Source organism: Crinia signifera, chromosome 3 (genome assembly GCF_055691185.1).
Source record: "Crinia signifera chromosome 3, ASM5569118v1, whole genome shotgun sequence".
NCBI lineage: Eukaryota > Metazoa > Chordata > Amphibia > Anura > Myobatrachidae > Crinia > Crinia signifera.
In genome coordinates, this window is record NC_139219.1 from 157509376 (window position 1) to 157527604 (window position 18229).

Genomic DNA, 18229 nt, shown 5'->3' on the forward strand with positions numbered 1-18229 from the left:
AAAAGACCAATGTTACCATTAAATATTATGAGCAAAGCAATAATAGACATTGACTTATTGACCACTGAACATTTCTGCCAATGTTTCTTGTAGGCTTTATCCAAGCTTTTATCACTGACTTGTGGGCTGCTCTAGAATGTGGGAGAGACGATGTCAGGACTTTTCATCCTAAACCTACCCCCGTGGATCCCATAGACAGAAGTTGTCAAAAGGTACATTGACATTTTATCTGGTGTAACACTATTTATATTTTTTTCTTAGTTTTATCTAATAAAAGTCAAGCTCTTAACTATGTAGATAGGGCCTGATTCAGAGATTTTTGCTAACGTCACCATAGCTATAAAGGTGTATGCAGAAAATGTGTGAAAATGTGTAAATGCTGCAGTGGATTTGTACTAAGATCCCATAAAAAACTGTGTGAGTCCCAAGATGCAAAGTACAATGCAGACCAGTCGATTATTGAACTTCTCAGTAGCCATATCGTTGCACAGCATGGCCACAGTAAGATGCAGGCTAAAACATGCTCCAAAAATGGTCATGGCACACCTTATTTTTTTTCCTCCACTTCCCATAACTGCACCACGTGGTTACTATCCATCACTGTACATATAAATCATCTCTATGGCTGCCATGACAGAACCAGCATAGCGGAAACACAGTGTGACTTAGTGGCATGTTGAGTCTGACCATAATCATTCGACTGTGAAAAATCAGGTTTGTGTCTATCTGAATCAGACCTTTAATGTAGTTATGATTTACTATATGCCATCTTTTATTTTAACAGTTACATAATTCAGATGCTGCTGAGTTATATGAAGCTAAGTAGAAAACAATCTAATTTTGTGTTTGTTTATAGTCTTTTCTGGCCTTGGTGAACTTACTGTATTCCTACCCTGCTGTTTATGAGCTGCTTGGCAACCAAGAATTGCCATCAAAAGATGAATACTCACTACGTGAAGTCCCTACTTCCTTTGTTTTAAGTATTTTGCACAAATGCCTATTTTTCAATATCCTTTCTTATATTAATAGCCATAATCTTATACTGGTATATTTAGAAATAATAGAAGGTACTTGTGTAACTTCTTAGCATAGCGTCCCTGTCAGAATCAGCGTAGTGTTCGTACGGCCATTGTAGTTAGCATAGTCAGTCAGAAGTAGCATAGTGTTTCCGCAGCCAGCGTAGTCAGCGTCCCTGTCAGATTCAGCAAAGTGTTCCAGCGGCCAGGGTAGTCAGTCAGCGTTACGCAGTTACCGTAGTCAGTCAGAGGTGAAGGTGAAGTGACTGCGGCTGTATTATTTCTGATACTTGTATAAGCTCCTTTTTAATTGGGAATTGCTGCAGAACCTCTCACGATGTTTAACCTGCCGCAAACAGAGGAGGAGTCTGTGGCATTTTTTCAACAACACCATTTGCTGCTACTGACAAAAACCTGTCTTAATGGCCAGCCAATGTGCTTGAGTATGAAGAAGTTAATGTGGCGCTGCCACATTAAAACCTGTTGAAAGAAGGTCAGTCTTCGTGCGGCACATTGGTTTCCGGGCTCTCGTATCTCATTTCTTACCTTCATTTGTTTTATATTTGCATGGGCAGAGGAGCTCACAAGCATATCTGTTGAGGTGTTAAGGCAGCACGCATCCAACAATAAAGTTGTCGAACAAAACCACCGTGCTGTATAATAACCTTATGCGGGAGGCCTGCACCGTGGATTTAATGTCACAGCCCCAACGCCGGATTGGAGGTCCGGGAAAAATAGTTGAGGTGGATGAGCGTCTCTTTGTACAGAGAAAAAGTCATGTTGGACGCGTGCTGCCTTAACACCTTAACAGTGGTTGTTTGGAGGCATATCCAGAGACACCGGTGAGTGTTTTGTAATGCCTGTGGACAGACGTGGCGCAAGCACCCTGATGTCTGCCATTAACAAATATATAGAACCGGGGACAACTATATATTCTGATTGCTGGCGTGCATATAACACTCAACAGCTGGAGCAGGCAGGGTACCACCATGCACGGGTAAACCACCGGTATATTTTTCTTGATCCGGAGACTGGGGTTCATATCCAAAACATTGAACGCCTTTGGGGATCTTATAAGTGGTGTAACAAAAGGCAAAGGGGCACTGCGCGCCCAAATCTGGACTTCAATCTTCAGGAATTTATTTGTCGAAAAACTGTCGGTGCAGAAAACTCTTTCCAGCGATTCTATATGCCCTAACTCTGCTCCCAAAGGCTGACAAAACAGATGACACAGATGCAGACACAACTGCGTCAACTTCAGCTGCAGTTTCCGTGAATGCAGAAACGGAAGAATAACAGTTTTATTATTTTCTTTGTCTTGTTCTTTCATATTATTGTACTTTTTTAAGTGTTTTTTTTCTTCTTTATTATTCACTAAAATCCAGTTACCTGTTAACACATGTCATCATTACTGTCTCCGATGTATGATTTGGAAGGTGTGAATGTGTTCCTGAAACACCCCCACTAGCCATGCCAGCCCGAAGCGTGGTGAGCGCAACGCGCCCTGCGAGGGGACGAGGATTACTTTACATGTACTCCGCATCCCCTCGCGGGGCACGCTGCACTCGCCACACTTCGTGCTCAGTGGCTCGCTACACTCGCCACACTTTATAGCATCAACTCCAGGCCGATGTGGATAATGGGGGTATGAACAGGTCAGGGGGACGTGTAACGCTGGCGTGGATAGTGGGGTTTTGAAAAAGAGGCATTTGCAAGTATGTAACGTGGAGCACTGACAAATGCCTCCTTTATTGTGCATAAGACGCACTTGCGCCCGCATATCCCCTTTGTGCATGAGCCGCACGTGCTACCGAACCCCCTAAACCCATCTCCCTGAAGCAGACTCGGGCAGGGTTGCCGTACCCTGCCGCAATAATTACTGAGACACAGGAGCGTCTGAGACGCACCTGCGTCTCAGACAGCTGGAGCGCCTCTCCGCCGGCGCCCACATGATCCCCTCTCTGCCGGCATCTGCCAGCGCAGGGGATCTGGTGGTTACCGGCGATGTGTGAGAGGATCTCAGTGATTGCATATAAGTCCCTCCCTCATGAATCTAGGTGCCATTTTAGGTAGGAAAGTGCAGGGAGAGGGTTGCTGACTGTAGCTGTGCAGAAATAGTTGTCATTTTACATTGAATTGTAGGTGGTAGGAGTGTGTGGAATTGTGTAGTAGAAGGTCTCTTTAATTAGACACTAGAAAAATATAGGCTTCCACTCAGGGATGTAACTGCTGGATACAATTAAATCAGTTACCATTGGGCTCCAGCCCTGAAGGGGGCACCCCCACCATTTTTTGTGCCTCCAGCTGTTACAGGTGTGTCCCCATACATATATATATATAGCCTTACTACGCCATGCACCTTGGCATGTGTAGCCTGAGGGGTGAATTTATGAAGCTTGGAGAAGTGTTATCTATCCCCATTAAGAACGTTATGAGCAAGGTGATAATGGTTCAGCCAATCAGCTACAATATGTAAATTGACAGGTAAGAGCTGATTGGCTGAACCATTATCACCTTGCTCATAACGTTCTTTATGGGGATAGAGTGAGGTGGCAGTTCAACTCTGCTAATGTTGGGTTAAAGGTATGAGATAAACAGGTATGTTTATGTGGCCATATCCTATGCTTTTTACCCTTGACATCATTTTGTCCCTTTTGTAATGAGTGACAGCTTTGGGTTTTCAGCTAATGCAGCCAATTCTATAGGGTGGGACATAAAGATCCCCCACAGTTTGAAGGAGCATACAAAATTATCAAAGCTATCTAGAAAAAACTGATTATATTTCTGAAAAGTATATTTAAAATAGTTTTAAAGGGTTAAAAAAATTATATCAGACAAATGTACTCTGTACTCAGAAGAACTGCTTTAGTGGGAACCTGTTCAACAATTTCCACACTTAAGGTGTTGAGGATGGTATTATCTCTCAGTTAATTCTTGAGCCAACATAATTTTGTAAAGATGCAGTTTTCTTCTCAATCTCCAACTTTATATCCCTTAATGCTATGGCATGCTTATGTGCAGCTTTGGCGATTGCTGAATGAATGCTCTTACTTCTGCCACATTTTCTGGAGTTCTAATGGACCAGATGATTTTTTTTTTAGTGTGGATCCAGTTGCCTGATGTTTAAAAATGCAAAGCAAAATCTATTTCTATTCTTGTACAGATGTATTTGGACCAAGTGCAAAGTGTGTACGGAATGCTCTCTCGTACGTTTGTACGGAATGCTCGGTTGTTTTCATAATATGCTTGAACAACAAAGCCACAATGTTCACTGGTCCAAATCATGATGGGTAGTGAAAATAATAGAGCCTATCTTACTGAATGTGACCTGCCCAGTCCCTCTGCCCCTACTACATCCCGCATAGTGCCACCTTCAAATGTGGGAGATCTTTATGCCTCACCCTGTACAATTATCTGTTGGTAAAATCTCTTTAATTATCAGGTTCAGTTGGAATAAAATGCAGCTTGAACCTGCAGTTTGCATTAAGTTACATAATGCAGTTTCTCTAAAGGAAATCTGCTGGAAAGAATAATACCCCTTTCAGACAGAAAAATCCCAAAAACCCAGGTATTTCCCGGAAACAAAAACCCAGGTAGAACCCCCTTTCACACAAGAGCAAAAACCCGGGTATTTCCCATGTCGACCCCTTTCACACAGAAGCTGGATTTTTCCTGCAAAACTCTGTATATCATAAGAAAAGGACAGTTTTAAAGGCACACAGAGATGAGGTCATAAAAAGTGGGTGGTGACTGCTCACTGCATTGCATTAACCATGGCATGACACAAGGATATGTTGTAAACAAGTTTTATTGTTTTTATATACTGGAAAGTACATGTTACCTCACATGGCTGTCAGTATATTTGCAATGTTTGAGTACACTGTGGCATCTTTGATTGTCCCAGTCATCTGTTTGCCGATATCCTCCTCCCCTCTCACTGCCAGCAGCTCTCACCTCTTGCTTCTACCAGTGGGCCATGCTATCCTTTCTTAAGCTCCCAAATGACCTCAGAGGCCAGCCTCATTGCCATGCCCTCCCAGCCAATCAGAGAGGCCCATCCTCACAACTAATCAGCCAGCACCCCACCAGGAGAGCCAATCAGTGCCTAACAATGTATAATAATCCCAAAAACCCGGGTCGTTTCCTTTCAGACAGCCGGCGACCCGGGTTTTTGGAATACAGACCCGGGAAAAACCCAGGTAAATTCCTGGGTTGAAGCCCTGGCATTTTTGACCCGGGTTGACCCTTTCAGACAGAAAAAAAAAAACGGGTCTACCCTCCTGGACCAGGGAAATTCCCGGGTCTTTTTTTCTGTCTGAAAGGGGTATAAGTAAGCTGTCTGGCAGCTCACCCAGAAACAAAGCCTTCATCTTATATGGTCTTTCTAATTGTGTTATTTTACCAGACTGGAGACTAGGGCAAGCAAAATGCTTGCCCCACACCTCTAGTCCCCCAAGCTTTCTGTTATTTTGTGCATACAGGCAACTTAGTTTTCATGTGTGCTGACTCTGAGGTGGCAGGCAAATTTGTTTTAACTTCAGAGTGCCTGCACAGGGCAGAAATGTGGGGTTTGCAAACTGAGCAATGTTGTGACCACCTCTACCCGCTCTCAAAATTTAAAGTCTATACATCAGTGGGACCGGATGAGATAAATTCAAGGATACTAAAAGACTTTAAAGGGATACTGGTACAATTATACAACCAGTCACTAGCTACAGGGGTAATTCCAGAGTACTTAAAAAAAAAATGTTTTCCCACTGCACAAAAATGGAAGCAAGGAAGAAGCAACTACAGACCAGTAAGCCTTACCTCAATAGTTGGGAATGTATTGGAAACACTATTAAAATAAACAGTTGTGGAATATCTTAAATTCATCTATTTACAGGATCCAAAACAGCTGGGAGACTGGTAGTAAATGGCAAACCAATGTTATTGACATTTTTTGACGTAATGGCTGACCTAATAAAGGGGCAGAGATGCAGCTAAACTAGACAACACAAAGCTTTTGACATGGTAGCACATCACAAACTGAATCCAAATAAATGCTTTTGAGTTTATTTAGCAAAGACAGTTAAATGGATAATAACCCAGTTGCAGGCTAGGAAATAGAGAGTTGTTAGTAAATGTAGTACAGTTTAAAGAGGGAATCTTTACCAATGGAGTGCTCCAGGAATCTGTACCTGGATCAGTTCTCTTTAATACCTCTGTTGGTGACATTGAAAATAATTTTAACAGTGTTTTGAACTTTCCTCATTTAATTGTTTTTTTTTTTTTTTTTATAGTGTCACCCACATTTATCTAAAAATAAATACTCCCAAAAAACATTATTTCTATTCATATATTTTATTTTTGCAACTTACTGCAGTTTTTTTTTAATGAAAATTAGAAACACTTAAAACAAGCTCTGAAAGCCTAATCCCAATCTATTTTATATTGATGGGAAATAAATTGTCAAAGTCACACCATAACATCTAATTTGATTATTGCTACTACTGGAGCCTTAAATACAGAGAGAGAGTCCTCAGTATTAGAAGTATCATCAGTGTTATTCTGGCTGGCCAGGGTGCCCACAGATAAAGATGATGGCATGAGGCCCTAGTGGGACAGGGATTGTATATATATTGAGCTCTCAGAGGGTCACCAAAATGGCTATCGGGGATTCAGACAGGTCTTCATGGGAGCCCACATCCAACCAGGGCTTCATGGGAGCCCACATTTCTGAAGCTGATGACTGCATAGTTTACACTTGTGTAAGGGCAAAGCTGTACATGTGTGTCATTACGCTACAATGGTGTACTAGCATTACAGACTCAAGCACCAAGGGGGTTAACAAAATGGCTACCAGTAGTCAACAAGGACTTCATGGGAGCCTACATTTATGGAGCTAACAACTGCATACAGTACTGTAGGATACACTTGTGGAACGGTGCGTCTTATTACGCTACACTGGTTCCTGCTGTGTGAACTACAGTACAGTACTGTATATGCTGTACAGTACATACTGTAGTACAGTACTGTACATACAAAATTTTATGCAACTGTGCAATGCACAACTTACTGTACAGTAGGTCATTTCTACAGTATTGTATGCCTCTAATACACATTTCCTTTGGGAAATGTAATGTAATGTCTGCTTTTATTAATTTGATGTACAGTAAGACTTCTTTTAATGGCAGACATTTAATGCAATATCACAAAAAAAAAACACTTACAGGTACTGTATGTACAGTACTGTACATAAAGTACTATGTACTGTAGGACAACTTACAGTGGAAGTATGTGCTTGCGACTACAGTACTGTATTTTGTATGCAAAAGGATCACATTCACATGCCATATACTGTACTGTATTGTACTGTATCGCATGCAATATACGGTACGGTACAGTACAGTACTGTATCGCATGCAAACCTGCCACACCTTCCTGGGCAGCTCAGGAGAGGGTATGGCTTCCATTAGAAGCTTGTTGGTAAACAGGATGTATTCTCTACTGCAGGGTGGATTATGTGTGCAACATTAAGGACTACAGGAGAAGATGTATGAAACGTGATAAGGGAGAAGTGATACAGTGCCCAGTACTTTATCACCAGCCAAATCCAGCCTGTAACTTCCTGCTTTTCCTTATCTATTTCATTGTCTACCAGCCAAACCTTCACTGACCAGTGACTATAGAAAACAATTAACAAAATAAGTAAAAACTTTAACAAAATTGTTTATATTTACTAGTGTTCTACAGGTTCTTTTTAGCTCTTATCTTGTGCACAGATTCTGATGTTCATAAACCCAATTGTTTACATACATCTCCAGTAGTACAGCACATGCATAGGATCCATCCTGTTTATGTGCAGAATGAGTCCTACATCAATGCATGCAGACTGATTAACAGGCTATTAGAATTTGGGGCTAGAGGTTGGAGTAGTGAGGCCAATCCTGGGACATTTTTTCAATTTCAGGATTCAGGATTGAAAAACTGTCATCCTGGGGACCCCGGGAACGATGAAGCTAGGGTCTTCTGTGGGTGGTTTTCTGGCTCCAGCAGCATTACCAGGACAGCCATTCTCGATAAACTGAGGGTGATGTTCACGCAGATGATCCGCTATTGTGTCATCGGAACACAAGCATGGAGAAGACGTCTATATACATAGGATGCTTACCGCTGCGTTTGGAAGTTTTCATACACTAAATGCTTTCATAGTCTGTGCTTTCAGTCTTCTGATTTCCTGTAAAAGCTGACCTTATTCTAAATATATTTAATTCTTTAAAATGAATAGATAAAATGATATCATTACAAAGTTAAGTAGAGTGGTTTAGTTGTAATGTCATATTAAATTCCCAGGCGGTTTAAGCCTTATGTGGGTTTTTATATGACGTCAACTGTACATATTAGTTCCTGCTTTATATCCTACTATAGCTGTTGTAGGTTGTGTTCTATCACCGGATCATTGGGGAATGGGATTTATCAAATCTATACAGTGGGCAGTCTCTATCCACCCTTCTTGTCTCTGTTGGTGGCTGTCCTCATAACAGTTGTGTTTGGGGCGCCGATGCTTATTTCAGCAGCGAGAGTAATGTTCCAGTTAACCACAATTGAAACATGCTCTGTTTTTGTCTCTACATTACAGAGGTGTCCACTTACACCTTTTGGCATGACATGCATAGCTGCTTTTTAAAAAGTAGCGACTGTATGGATTGGATTCTAAAAGAAATGCGGCCGCAAAAGATTTTGTATAAAGTAGCACATTTGGTACTTATATGTTAGTTGGGCGCCCACTAAGCTATTTGCTTAGTTTTTCGCATCCCCTCGCGGGGCTCGCTACGCTCACCACGCTTTGGGCTCGGTGGCTCACTGCGCTCACCACACTATATAAAATAAACTCCATGCCGACATGTATAGTGGGGGTATGAGCGTACTAACCGCGGGGGCTGCGGTGCTATAGTTACGCCACTGGAGTTATACCTCTCTCTAATTCTGTCATAGTGGCTAATCTTCATTAGTTTTTCAGCTGATGGGGGAGGGGGGGCACCTGATTTTCAGAAGCCACCCAGGCATTACAGGTCCCTCCCCGGCTATTCCAAGATGGTAAGCATGTACAGTATGTATAACAAGTAGCAAATAGGGATAGTATCCTGCACAGGACAAAAAGATATATTTTATAAATAATGTAGTAATATCTGAACCAACTTATAGAGTAATATGCCTGTATACATACAGCAAACATTCAGTGTTGGAGGTGCCCCCAGGAATCAAGTACTAGTATACTTAAAAAGAAGGAAACAGTGGTCCATAGATAGTGGGCCACCGTTCACAGAAAAGAGATTCCTTTGTGGAGGCACACTTTTAATTGGATGAAGATGGTGTTAGTTGTGTGAAATAAAACTTAGCTTTTATTTCCAATTAATTTAAAATAGTATTAACTCTATAATTACATATGTTGCATATTTTACCATAAAGAGTTAAATAAGTAAAGAAAATTCAGGGGAGGGTTGTTTGCCACTGAAATTTACTATGTATTCTTATCGACACAAAGGTTAGTTTACCATGTGATATTGTCGATATAGTGGCTATAAGTGGTGTTATTAAATAACCATATATTGTTAATATATGATTAATTGGGGTCCTTAATAGGCCCGGCTGATGACTCGTCCAGAGTCTATGACAGGTTTGTGCTAATGGTACATCACGTATCTCTAAAGAAAAATATTTATGAAAGAAATTATTTAACCATGTACAAACATCTAATCATAGAAAAACCCGTTGATGATAAAAGATGGTATTTAATGCATGGACATACATGCATGTGTTGTTAACATATCAGGTATCCTTGGAGATTGGAAAAGCAAGAGTACAGTGGATTAGGTTCAATTCTTTCTGCTGCCCAATGTCTTCACAAATAGGAGCGGACAGAGGGTGAGAGAAGAAATTGATGCACTGATGGAAAAAAGAGCAAATGAAAAGAGGACACTTCTGTATGTGGTGTTAGATCCGCCCTGGTACACTAAGTATTGCAGGGAGGAGATGCGCCACCAGAAAGTCTCTCCTCCACGGAAAGAAGATAAAAAGAGAGAGAAAAAAGAGAGAATAAGTATATTCTGAACAGTAAACGATTTAAATGGGTAGGATTGAGTGTATGTGGATGTTAGAATCAGGCTGTAACACACAAAAAACACATTTATGACAAATCTTTAGCCGTATCACACTATTAATCAAAGTGTATCTGCGTCGGAGCTGGGCAATGGATAAATAATCACTACCAGATAGCAAAGTATTTTGGTACTTGTTTCCTATCTGGGCGCCCGTCGCGGGCATCGCGGGTACATTTATGTATGGACGCGACCGACGCGATGCCCGCGATTTCCCATTGAAACCAATGTTAAACTTGGAAATCGTGTCGGTCGCGTCGCGGCCGTCCATAAATGTACCCGCGATGCCCGCGACGCGATGCTCACGATTTCCCATAGGAATCAATGTTAAAAGCCGCGATGGACCCGATTTTACTGTTAAATGCCTCAATCCACCCGATTTGGCCATAGGAATCAATGTTAAATGGGCCACAGAGCCCATTAACCCTTAAATGTCCCCCCAAATTTTTGACGCCACCCCACGATCGACGCCAACCCGAAGCGTGGCGAGCGCAGCGAGCCCGCGAGGGGCGGCGGTACGCGTCCTCCGACCTTTTCATGCCCTACTATCCACTAGGGCGTGGTGTGAGAATATAATAGTGTGGCGAGCGCAGCGAGCCCCGCGAGGGGACGCGGATACCTTCACAATTATGCGCGTCCCCTCGCGGCCTTCACAGTGAAGGTATCCGCGTCCCCTCGCGGGGCTCGCTGCGCTCGCCACGCTTCGGGCTCGGTGGCTCGCTGCGCTCGCCACACTATTATATTCTCACACCACGCCCTAGTGGATAGTAGGGCATGAAAAGGTCGGAGGACGCGTACCGCCGCCCCTCGCGGGCTCGCTGCGCTCGCCACGCTTCGGGTTGGCGTGGATCGTGGGGTGGCGTCAAAAATTGGGGGGGACATTTAAGGGTTAATTGGGCCTAATTCAGGGTTAATATGGCCAAATCGGGTCAATTGAGCCATTTAACAGTGAAATCGCGGTCAATCAGCCTTTTTAACATTGTTCCCTATGGGAAAATCGCGGTGATCGCGGTCATCGCGGGCATCGCGACCATCCAATTTTACCCGCGATGACCGCGATGACCGCGATTTTTACCCCCGATGACCGCGATTTTGATCGTGGGCGCCCAGATAGGAAACAAGTACCAGTATTTTTAATCCGTCGACACCAATGTGTCTACTTAGGTTGGTAGTAAATGTACCAATAAAGCCGTGAATCCAAAACTTAGATATTGCAGTGTGGATTTTTCTATTTGCAAAACCGTGATAAAGATATTAGTGGCAGCTAAGTAACAGGGTGTGTTCAATCTGTCCACTCACCAACATGTGTGGTTAGATTGGCAGTGATCACACAAATATCAGAAACGAAATTATTGGAAACAAAATTATTGGAAACAAAATTATGAAGCCCAGGCAACAAGGTATAGTTAGTAAGTCGACACAAATGTGTGTCGTCGGTTGTTAATATATGCACAAAATGGATACATATAGAGCAAATATTTATGATCTTATATTGCGTGATGTGTGCCTATGGATTAGATTGTCAGAAAATGGATCTATATAATCAGAGTATGGCTGGGGTGTATATAATGCCAAATTGAATATATATTATAAACTGATTAATGAAAGATTAAGAAGAAAGGGAGAGGAGAGAACAGTGTTAATTGCAGGGAACAATCACCACCAGCCCGTCATCTATGAGCGGACGGGAGGTATTTGGGGATGAAGCCGGCACACTGTGATAGAAAAAAATGGGGGAGAGGGGAGCGGTGTACACAGACAGACGCTGTGTGCGGTGTTAGGTCTGTCCTGATGCGGCAGCAGAGCAGGACCCGAGATGCGCCGCCAGCGTGTCTATAGCACCCTAGGAAGGAAGAGGGGAAGGAGAGGATACCTGACGGAGCGGCGGGTAGCTGGAGCAAAGTCGGAGCTGTCAGTGTCCCGATGTTCGGGGAGATGCTGCAGCCCTGTCAGCACTGTCAGAACGCGTTTCACCACGTGGGCTTGATCACCTGAAAGCCTAACGTGGTGTACGCAGTGTCGGGTATATATGGAGCCGGCTGATCAATTCATATGTTTCAGCTGGCAGGACTTTGCGCGTTAATTAGTCATTGCGTGTGATTAGCATGGACTAAGGTGTTCACGTAGAACGGAGGGGCATAATCATTTGCATTTCCTAGAGGTGTGGATTTGTTACATGGTCCTTAATAATTGATTGTAGCTGTACATAAAATATCGTATACCCGGGGGACATTTGCATTGAGTTAATTGAAGGCATCGAGTGGGTGAAAATAGTTCATATTGCATATGAACTATTTTCACCCACTCGATGCCTTCAATTAACTCAATGCAAATGTCCCCCGGGTATACGATATTTTATGTACAGCTACAATCAATTATTAAGGACCATGTAACAAATCCACACCTCTAGGAAATGCAAATGATTATGCCCCTCCGTTCTACGTGAACACCTTAGTCCATGCTAATCACACGCAATGACTAATTAACGCGCAAAGTCCTGCCAGCTGAAACATATGAATTGATCAGCCGGCTCCATATATACCCGACACTGCGTACACCACGTTAGGCTTTCAGGTGATCAAGCCCACGTGGTGAAACGCGTTCTGACAGTGCTGACAGGGCTGCAGCATCTCCCCGAACATCGGGACACTGACAGCTCCGACTTTGCTCCAGCTACCCGCCGCTCCGTCAGGTATCCTCTCCTTCCCCTCTTCCTTCCTAGGGTGCTATAGACACGCTGGCGGCGCATCTCGGGTCCTGCTCTGCTGCCGCATCAGGACAGACCTAACACCGCACACAGCGTCTGTCTGTGTACACCGCTCCCCTCTCCCCCATTTTTTTCTATCACAGTGTGCCGGCTTCATCCCCAAATACCTCCCGTCCGCTCATAGATGACGGGCTGGTGGTGATTGTTCCCTGCAATTAACACTGTTCTCTCCTCTCCCTTTCTTCTTAATCTTCCATTAATCAGTTTATAATATATATTCAATTTGGCATTATATACACCCCAGCCATACTCTGATTATATAGATCCATTTTCTGACAATCTAATCCATAGGCACACATCACGCAATATAAGATCATAAATATTTGCTCTATATGTATCCATTTTGTGCATATATTAACAACCGACGACACACATTTGTGTCGACTTACTAACTATACCTTGTTGCCTGGGCTTCATAATTTTGTTTCCAATAATTTTGTTTCCAATAATTTCGTTTCTGATATTTGTGTGATCACTGCCAATCTAACCACACATGTTGGTGAGTGGACAGATTGAACACACCCTGTTACTTAGCTGCCACTAATATCTTTATCACGGTTTTGCAAATAGAAAAATCCACACTGCAATATCTAAGTTTTGGATTCACGGCTTTATTGGTACATTTACTACCAACCTAAGTAGACACATTGGTGTCGACGGATTAAAAATACTTTGCTATCTGGTAGTGATTATTTATCCATTGCCCAGCTCCGACGCAGATACACTTTGATTAATAGTGTGATACGGCTAAAGATTTGTCATAAATGTGTTTTTTGTGTGTTACAGCCTGATTCTAACATCCACATACACTCAATCCTACCCATTTAAATCGTTTACTGTTCAGAATATACTTATTCTCTCTTTTTTCTCTCTCTTTTTATCTTCTTTCCGTGGAGGAGAGACTTTCTGGTGGCGCATCTCCTCCCTGCAATACTTAGTGTACCAGGGCGGATCTAACACCACATACAGAAGTGTCCTCTTTTCATTTGCTCTTTTTTCCATCAGTGCATCAATTTCTTCTCTCACCCTCTGTCCGCTCCTATTTGTGAAGACATTGGGCAGCAGAAAGAATTGAACCTAATCCACTGTACTCTTGCTTTTCCAATCTCCAAGGATACCTGATATGTTAACAACACATGCATGTATGTCCATGCATTATATACCATCTTTTATCATCAACGGGTTTTTCTATGATTAGATGTTTGTACATGGTTAAATAATTTCTTTCATAAATATTTTTCTTTAGAGATACGTGATGTACCATTAGCACAAACCTGTCATAGACTCTGGACGAGTCATCAGCCGGGCCTATTAAGGACCCCAATTAATCATATATTAACAATATATGGTTATTTAATAACACCACTTATAGCCACTATATCGACAATATCACATGGTAAACTAACCTTTGTGTCGATAAGAATACATAGTAAATTTCAGTGGCAAACAACCCTCCCCTGAATTTTCTTTACTTATTTAACTCTTTATGGTAAAATATGCAACATATGTAATTATAGAGTTAATACTATTTTAAATTAATTGGAAATCAAAGCTAAGTTTTATTTCACACAACTAACACCATCTTCATCCAATTAAAAGTGTGCCTCCACAAAGGAATCTCTTTTCTGTGAACAGTATGTATAACATACAGCACACGTTTCATGTGCCATCTTTTTTTTTTTTTTTTCTGTGAATTTCCTTTGTCTGTAAATTTCCACTCAATGCAGCCAGGTGATTTCCTTGAATATTGTATTATTTTATACATAGAGAAATGTTTTACATGACACCACAGTACAATTCTTGCCACAAATTTTGTGTTCTGAGAGTATGACCTCCAAAAAGTGGCGATGGCATCCTGAGGGATCACTGCTACATCCTTCCTTCATCTAATGACATTAGTTTTTTGCTGCATGCAGTAATGACAATTACAGAGGTCTACTGTTGGAATAGGTCCCTAATTTGGGATAGTTGGCATTTATGGCAAGAGGCTAGTCACACTTTAGAAATACAGTATATGCACCACAAGAGGAAAAGTTATCCATTATATTCTCTAACATCCCAAACACTCCATATATAGGTCATGTGCATTGACAAGTGAAGGTACACCCCACAAAGACTCGAAGTTTAAGCCAGTACCCCAGTCTTAACTCTGAGTTCCAAATGAATTGTCAAAATTGGTGTGAAAATTGCCAAGCAAACATTTGTACTCATTAAACATTTGTATTCAGTGATGTTTACCTTATATAGAAAATATAATCTTTTTTTTTTATCATATGTGTTTATGGGCCAGATGCACTAAGCTTCAAAAGTGATAAAATGGAGAGTGATAAACCACCAACTCTAATAGAGTTATGGGAAACCAGAATATAACAAGAAGCCAGTAATAGCATGACAATTACAGATGATAGTGACGGCGAGAAATATAATAACCATCAAGTGAGAAATGCTAAAATATTAACACATACAGGAACCAAAAGGAAAAACTGAGGAGGAAACTAGTCTCGAGGGGTATCATACAAGGAAAAGCTTGATAAGTAGCTCTTAAGGTGCCCATACACGGTGCAATTATCGCACCCGTTATGGGCTGGATCGCATCGCATGCGATTTGCGTGCAATGTGATCCGCGGGCAGTACAAAAAGTTTTTGCAGCACATTTTTATTTGAATCTATAAAACAAATGTAAGCGACGCTAGCATTTTTAACAGATATTTTGTGCATCTCACAAAGATGTTGGCACTCAAAGGGTTAATTTTTTATACAGATCTCTACCTTGTGTAGCATTAATCCTCCTAATAAGGTAGATTATAATGATATTGATTAAAAAATGACACATCTACATATGACTCATTTGTTTTGAAGAGTTTTGGTTTAGATCATCGTTAACAGCACAATAATCCCTCCTTCTTTTCCATGTCATAATTAAAATGACATAAGCATATACATTTAGATTGTGTCTTTTGCCAGTTGATAGCAGTAGAGACATATATAAAACATATAACACTTGTAAAGTAAAAATATTTAGATGTTATATACATGGCATAATAATGACCAACATAACTGGTGTGTATGCCCTGGCGTAGTAAATTGTATGCTTATCACCACCGATCCACCACTCTGGACTTAGAGGACTACAAGTACAAATTAAACTTGACATGAATCGTTCCTGCCTTTCATTGTGTGGAACAACTGGTTGTATGAGTAATTGAATGGCCAGTACATGTGAATTTTTATGCTCATTAATCAGTGTGTGTTACCTTAACTGCAGACTATTAAATAATTTGCCTTTTCAAACAAATATTCCACCTTCACGTAGTTCTAGTATTACTAATTCTGCATATTTGTGTTACACTCTTTGAAATTGGAATTCATAGTGTCTGCTACATAGTTTAGTACTAGCTTTATGTGATACTGACAAAAAACATTCAGATGCAGAGCACACATGCGCTCAGCAGAGCCAAGACTGGCACCACTGAGTTATAGGCGTCATCTGAAAAGGATATCATAACATTGTGAAATCTCTCATTCCTTCTGTGGAGCAGAAATCACTCTCAGAGAGAACATATAAATTAGTCTATGCAGACAATCTCTGGATTAAATATAAATGCAATATACAGGTCGAATTTCATTCTGCAGTATCGCTTTGTATAAATGAATATGTTAATACTGTTGGTGTGATATATTCTCAGTAGATATGTTTACAGCTTTGTAATAAATATGTATTTTCAGTTTGGAATAAATCAAACAATGTTTTTTTTTTTTTTTTTATATTTTATTAAATCATCCCAAAGATTTACAATTATTATAAAATTAAATAGTATATGACTGTGCTCTCATTCAACTTCATGTAGATAAACTGGAAGACAGAGACTGAAAGACAATGTTTTATTCTGTTATTTACAAAGAGATGTGTGTACCCAGCGAGGTCATTAGCGTAGGAAGCCCGCGGTGATGCCGGCATCGGTAAGCACATAAACACTTAACGATGCTGGCAGCACTGGATGAAAGGGGGGGGGGGGCACACACATTGGGCTGAAATCAACTGTTCTCTATAAAGACCACAATTATGCCTACACAGTTATAATACACTCTCAGAACCTATAGGCTATGTGCAAAAGTGTTGTTACAGCCACTCAGCAAAAGTGGTGGGGCTGAGATGTGTAAAACTCTGAATCACCTGATTCTTTTACATTTGGTCAACTATGGGCATTTAGGGGATTTAAGTGCCCCTATGAGCTAAAAAACTGTGAGAACCTTGTGACCTGCAGGGTACTCTCTGCGGCATCCAATTTAAAATCTGTGTGATAACTACTGGTCTGATGGTCTCCACGGCTCTTGGTGATCTACTTCCCATCTTTTTACTGGGGAGGGAATAACTGGGAGTCATGGGGACTGCTGAGAGGTAAATGATCTGCTGGGAGATGTTGTTCTCCCTGCCGATGCTTCCTGGGCACACAAACATACATACACACACCACTGCTGCAGAAGATTGGGTCCTGATGCTGGATGAAGAAGACACCAATTTGGAAGGTAAGTAAGTAAGTGCTTTTAAGTCCTTAAGGGAGGGTGAGGTGGTAATATGTGTGTGTGTGTGTGGGGGGGGGGGTGGTATGATGGAAATTTATCAGAGCCACTCCCGCTGAAAATAACAAGTTTATGAAAAATCAGACTTGCTCTGGGGGTTCTGGGAATAAAAGACACGTTTATTTATATAGAAATCACTTTATCTCATTTTCTCACTTTTAATTGAATAGCAAAATGTAAATCCCACTATGACTATGTGAGTTATATGTTGTATGGCGCTGACTTATTAATGCTCATGTTTGTTTGTTTTACAGGACATCTTTGATCGTCTTGTGATTGTAGATTCAGTTGCTAAAATAAACTCATTATTTAACTATGACCAGTCACACATTTTTGGTTTAAGGTAAGGGTAAAGTCACTAGTTGTCATTTGCTGTTTTAATTGCTTTGACCTTACACCAGGAAAATGGGATATTGTTAATAAAAAAAATACAGGTACTTGTTTCCTATCTGGGCGCCCAGGTTTTCTACGTACGGCACCGTAATGAAATTGGATCGCATCGCATCGTACACATACACGATATTGAACGATGCGATGCGATGCGATCCGATTCGATTTCCCATAGGAAACAATGTGAAATGGCTCAATTTAGCCAAATTATCATAGGAACAATAGTAAATGGGCCAAAAACACCCCTGAACATTGAAATGTCCCCCCAAAAGAAGTTGACGCCACCCCGCCATCAACGTGAACCCGAAGCGTGGCGAGCGCAGCGAGCCCGCGAG

The 18229-nt window shown here is 41.4% G+C and overlaps 1 protein-coding gene across 2 annotated transcripts in view; it reads left to right on the top strand.

The window, feature by feature from the left end:
- The window catches only part of TBC1D32 (TBC1 domain family member 32), a 386630-nt gene that overhangs the window by 229490 nt on the left and 138911 nt on the right, over positions 1-18229 (top strand). Inside the window, exons 21-23 of one of the 2 annotated variants that reach the window (XM_083176796.1) lie at positions 94-212; positions 857-976; positions 17759-17847. In XM_083176796.1, the coding sequence (XP_083032922.1) occupies positions 94-212; positions 857-976; positions 17759-17847 (328 nt within the window). The remainder of the gene's footprint in view (positions 1-93; positions 213-856; positions 977-17758; positions 17848-18229) is intronic. The other variant, XM_083176797.1, reaches the window with a different exon arrangement.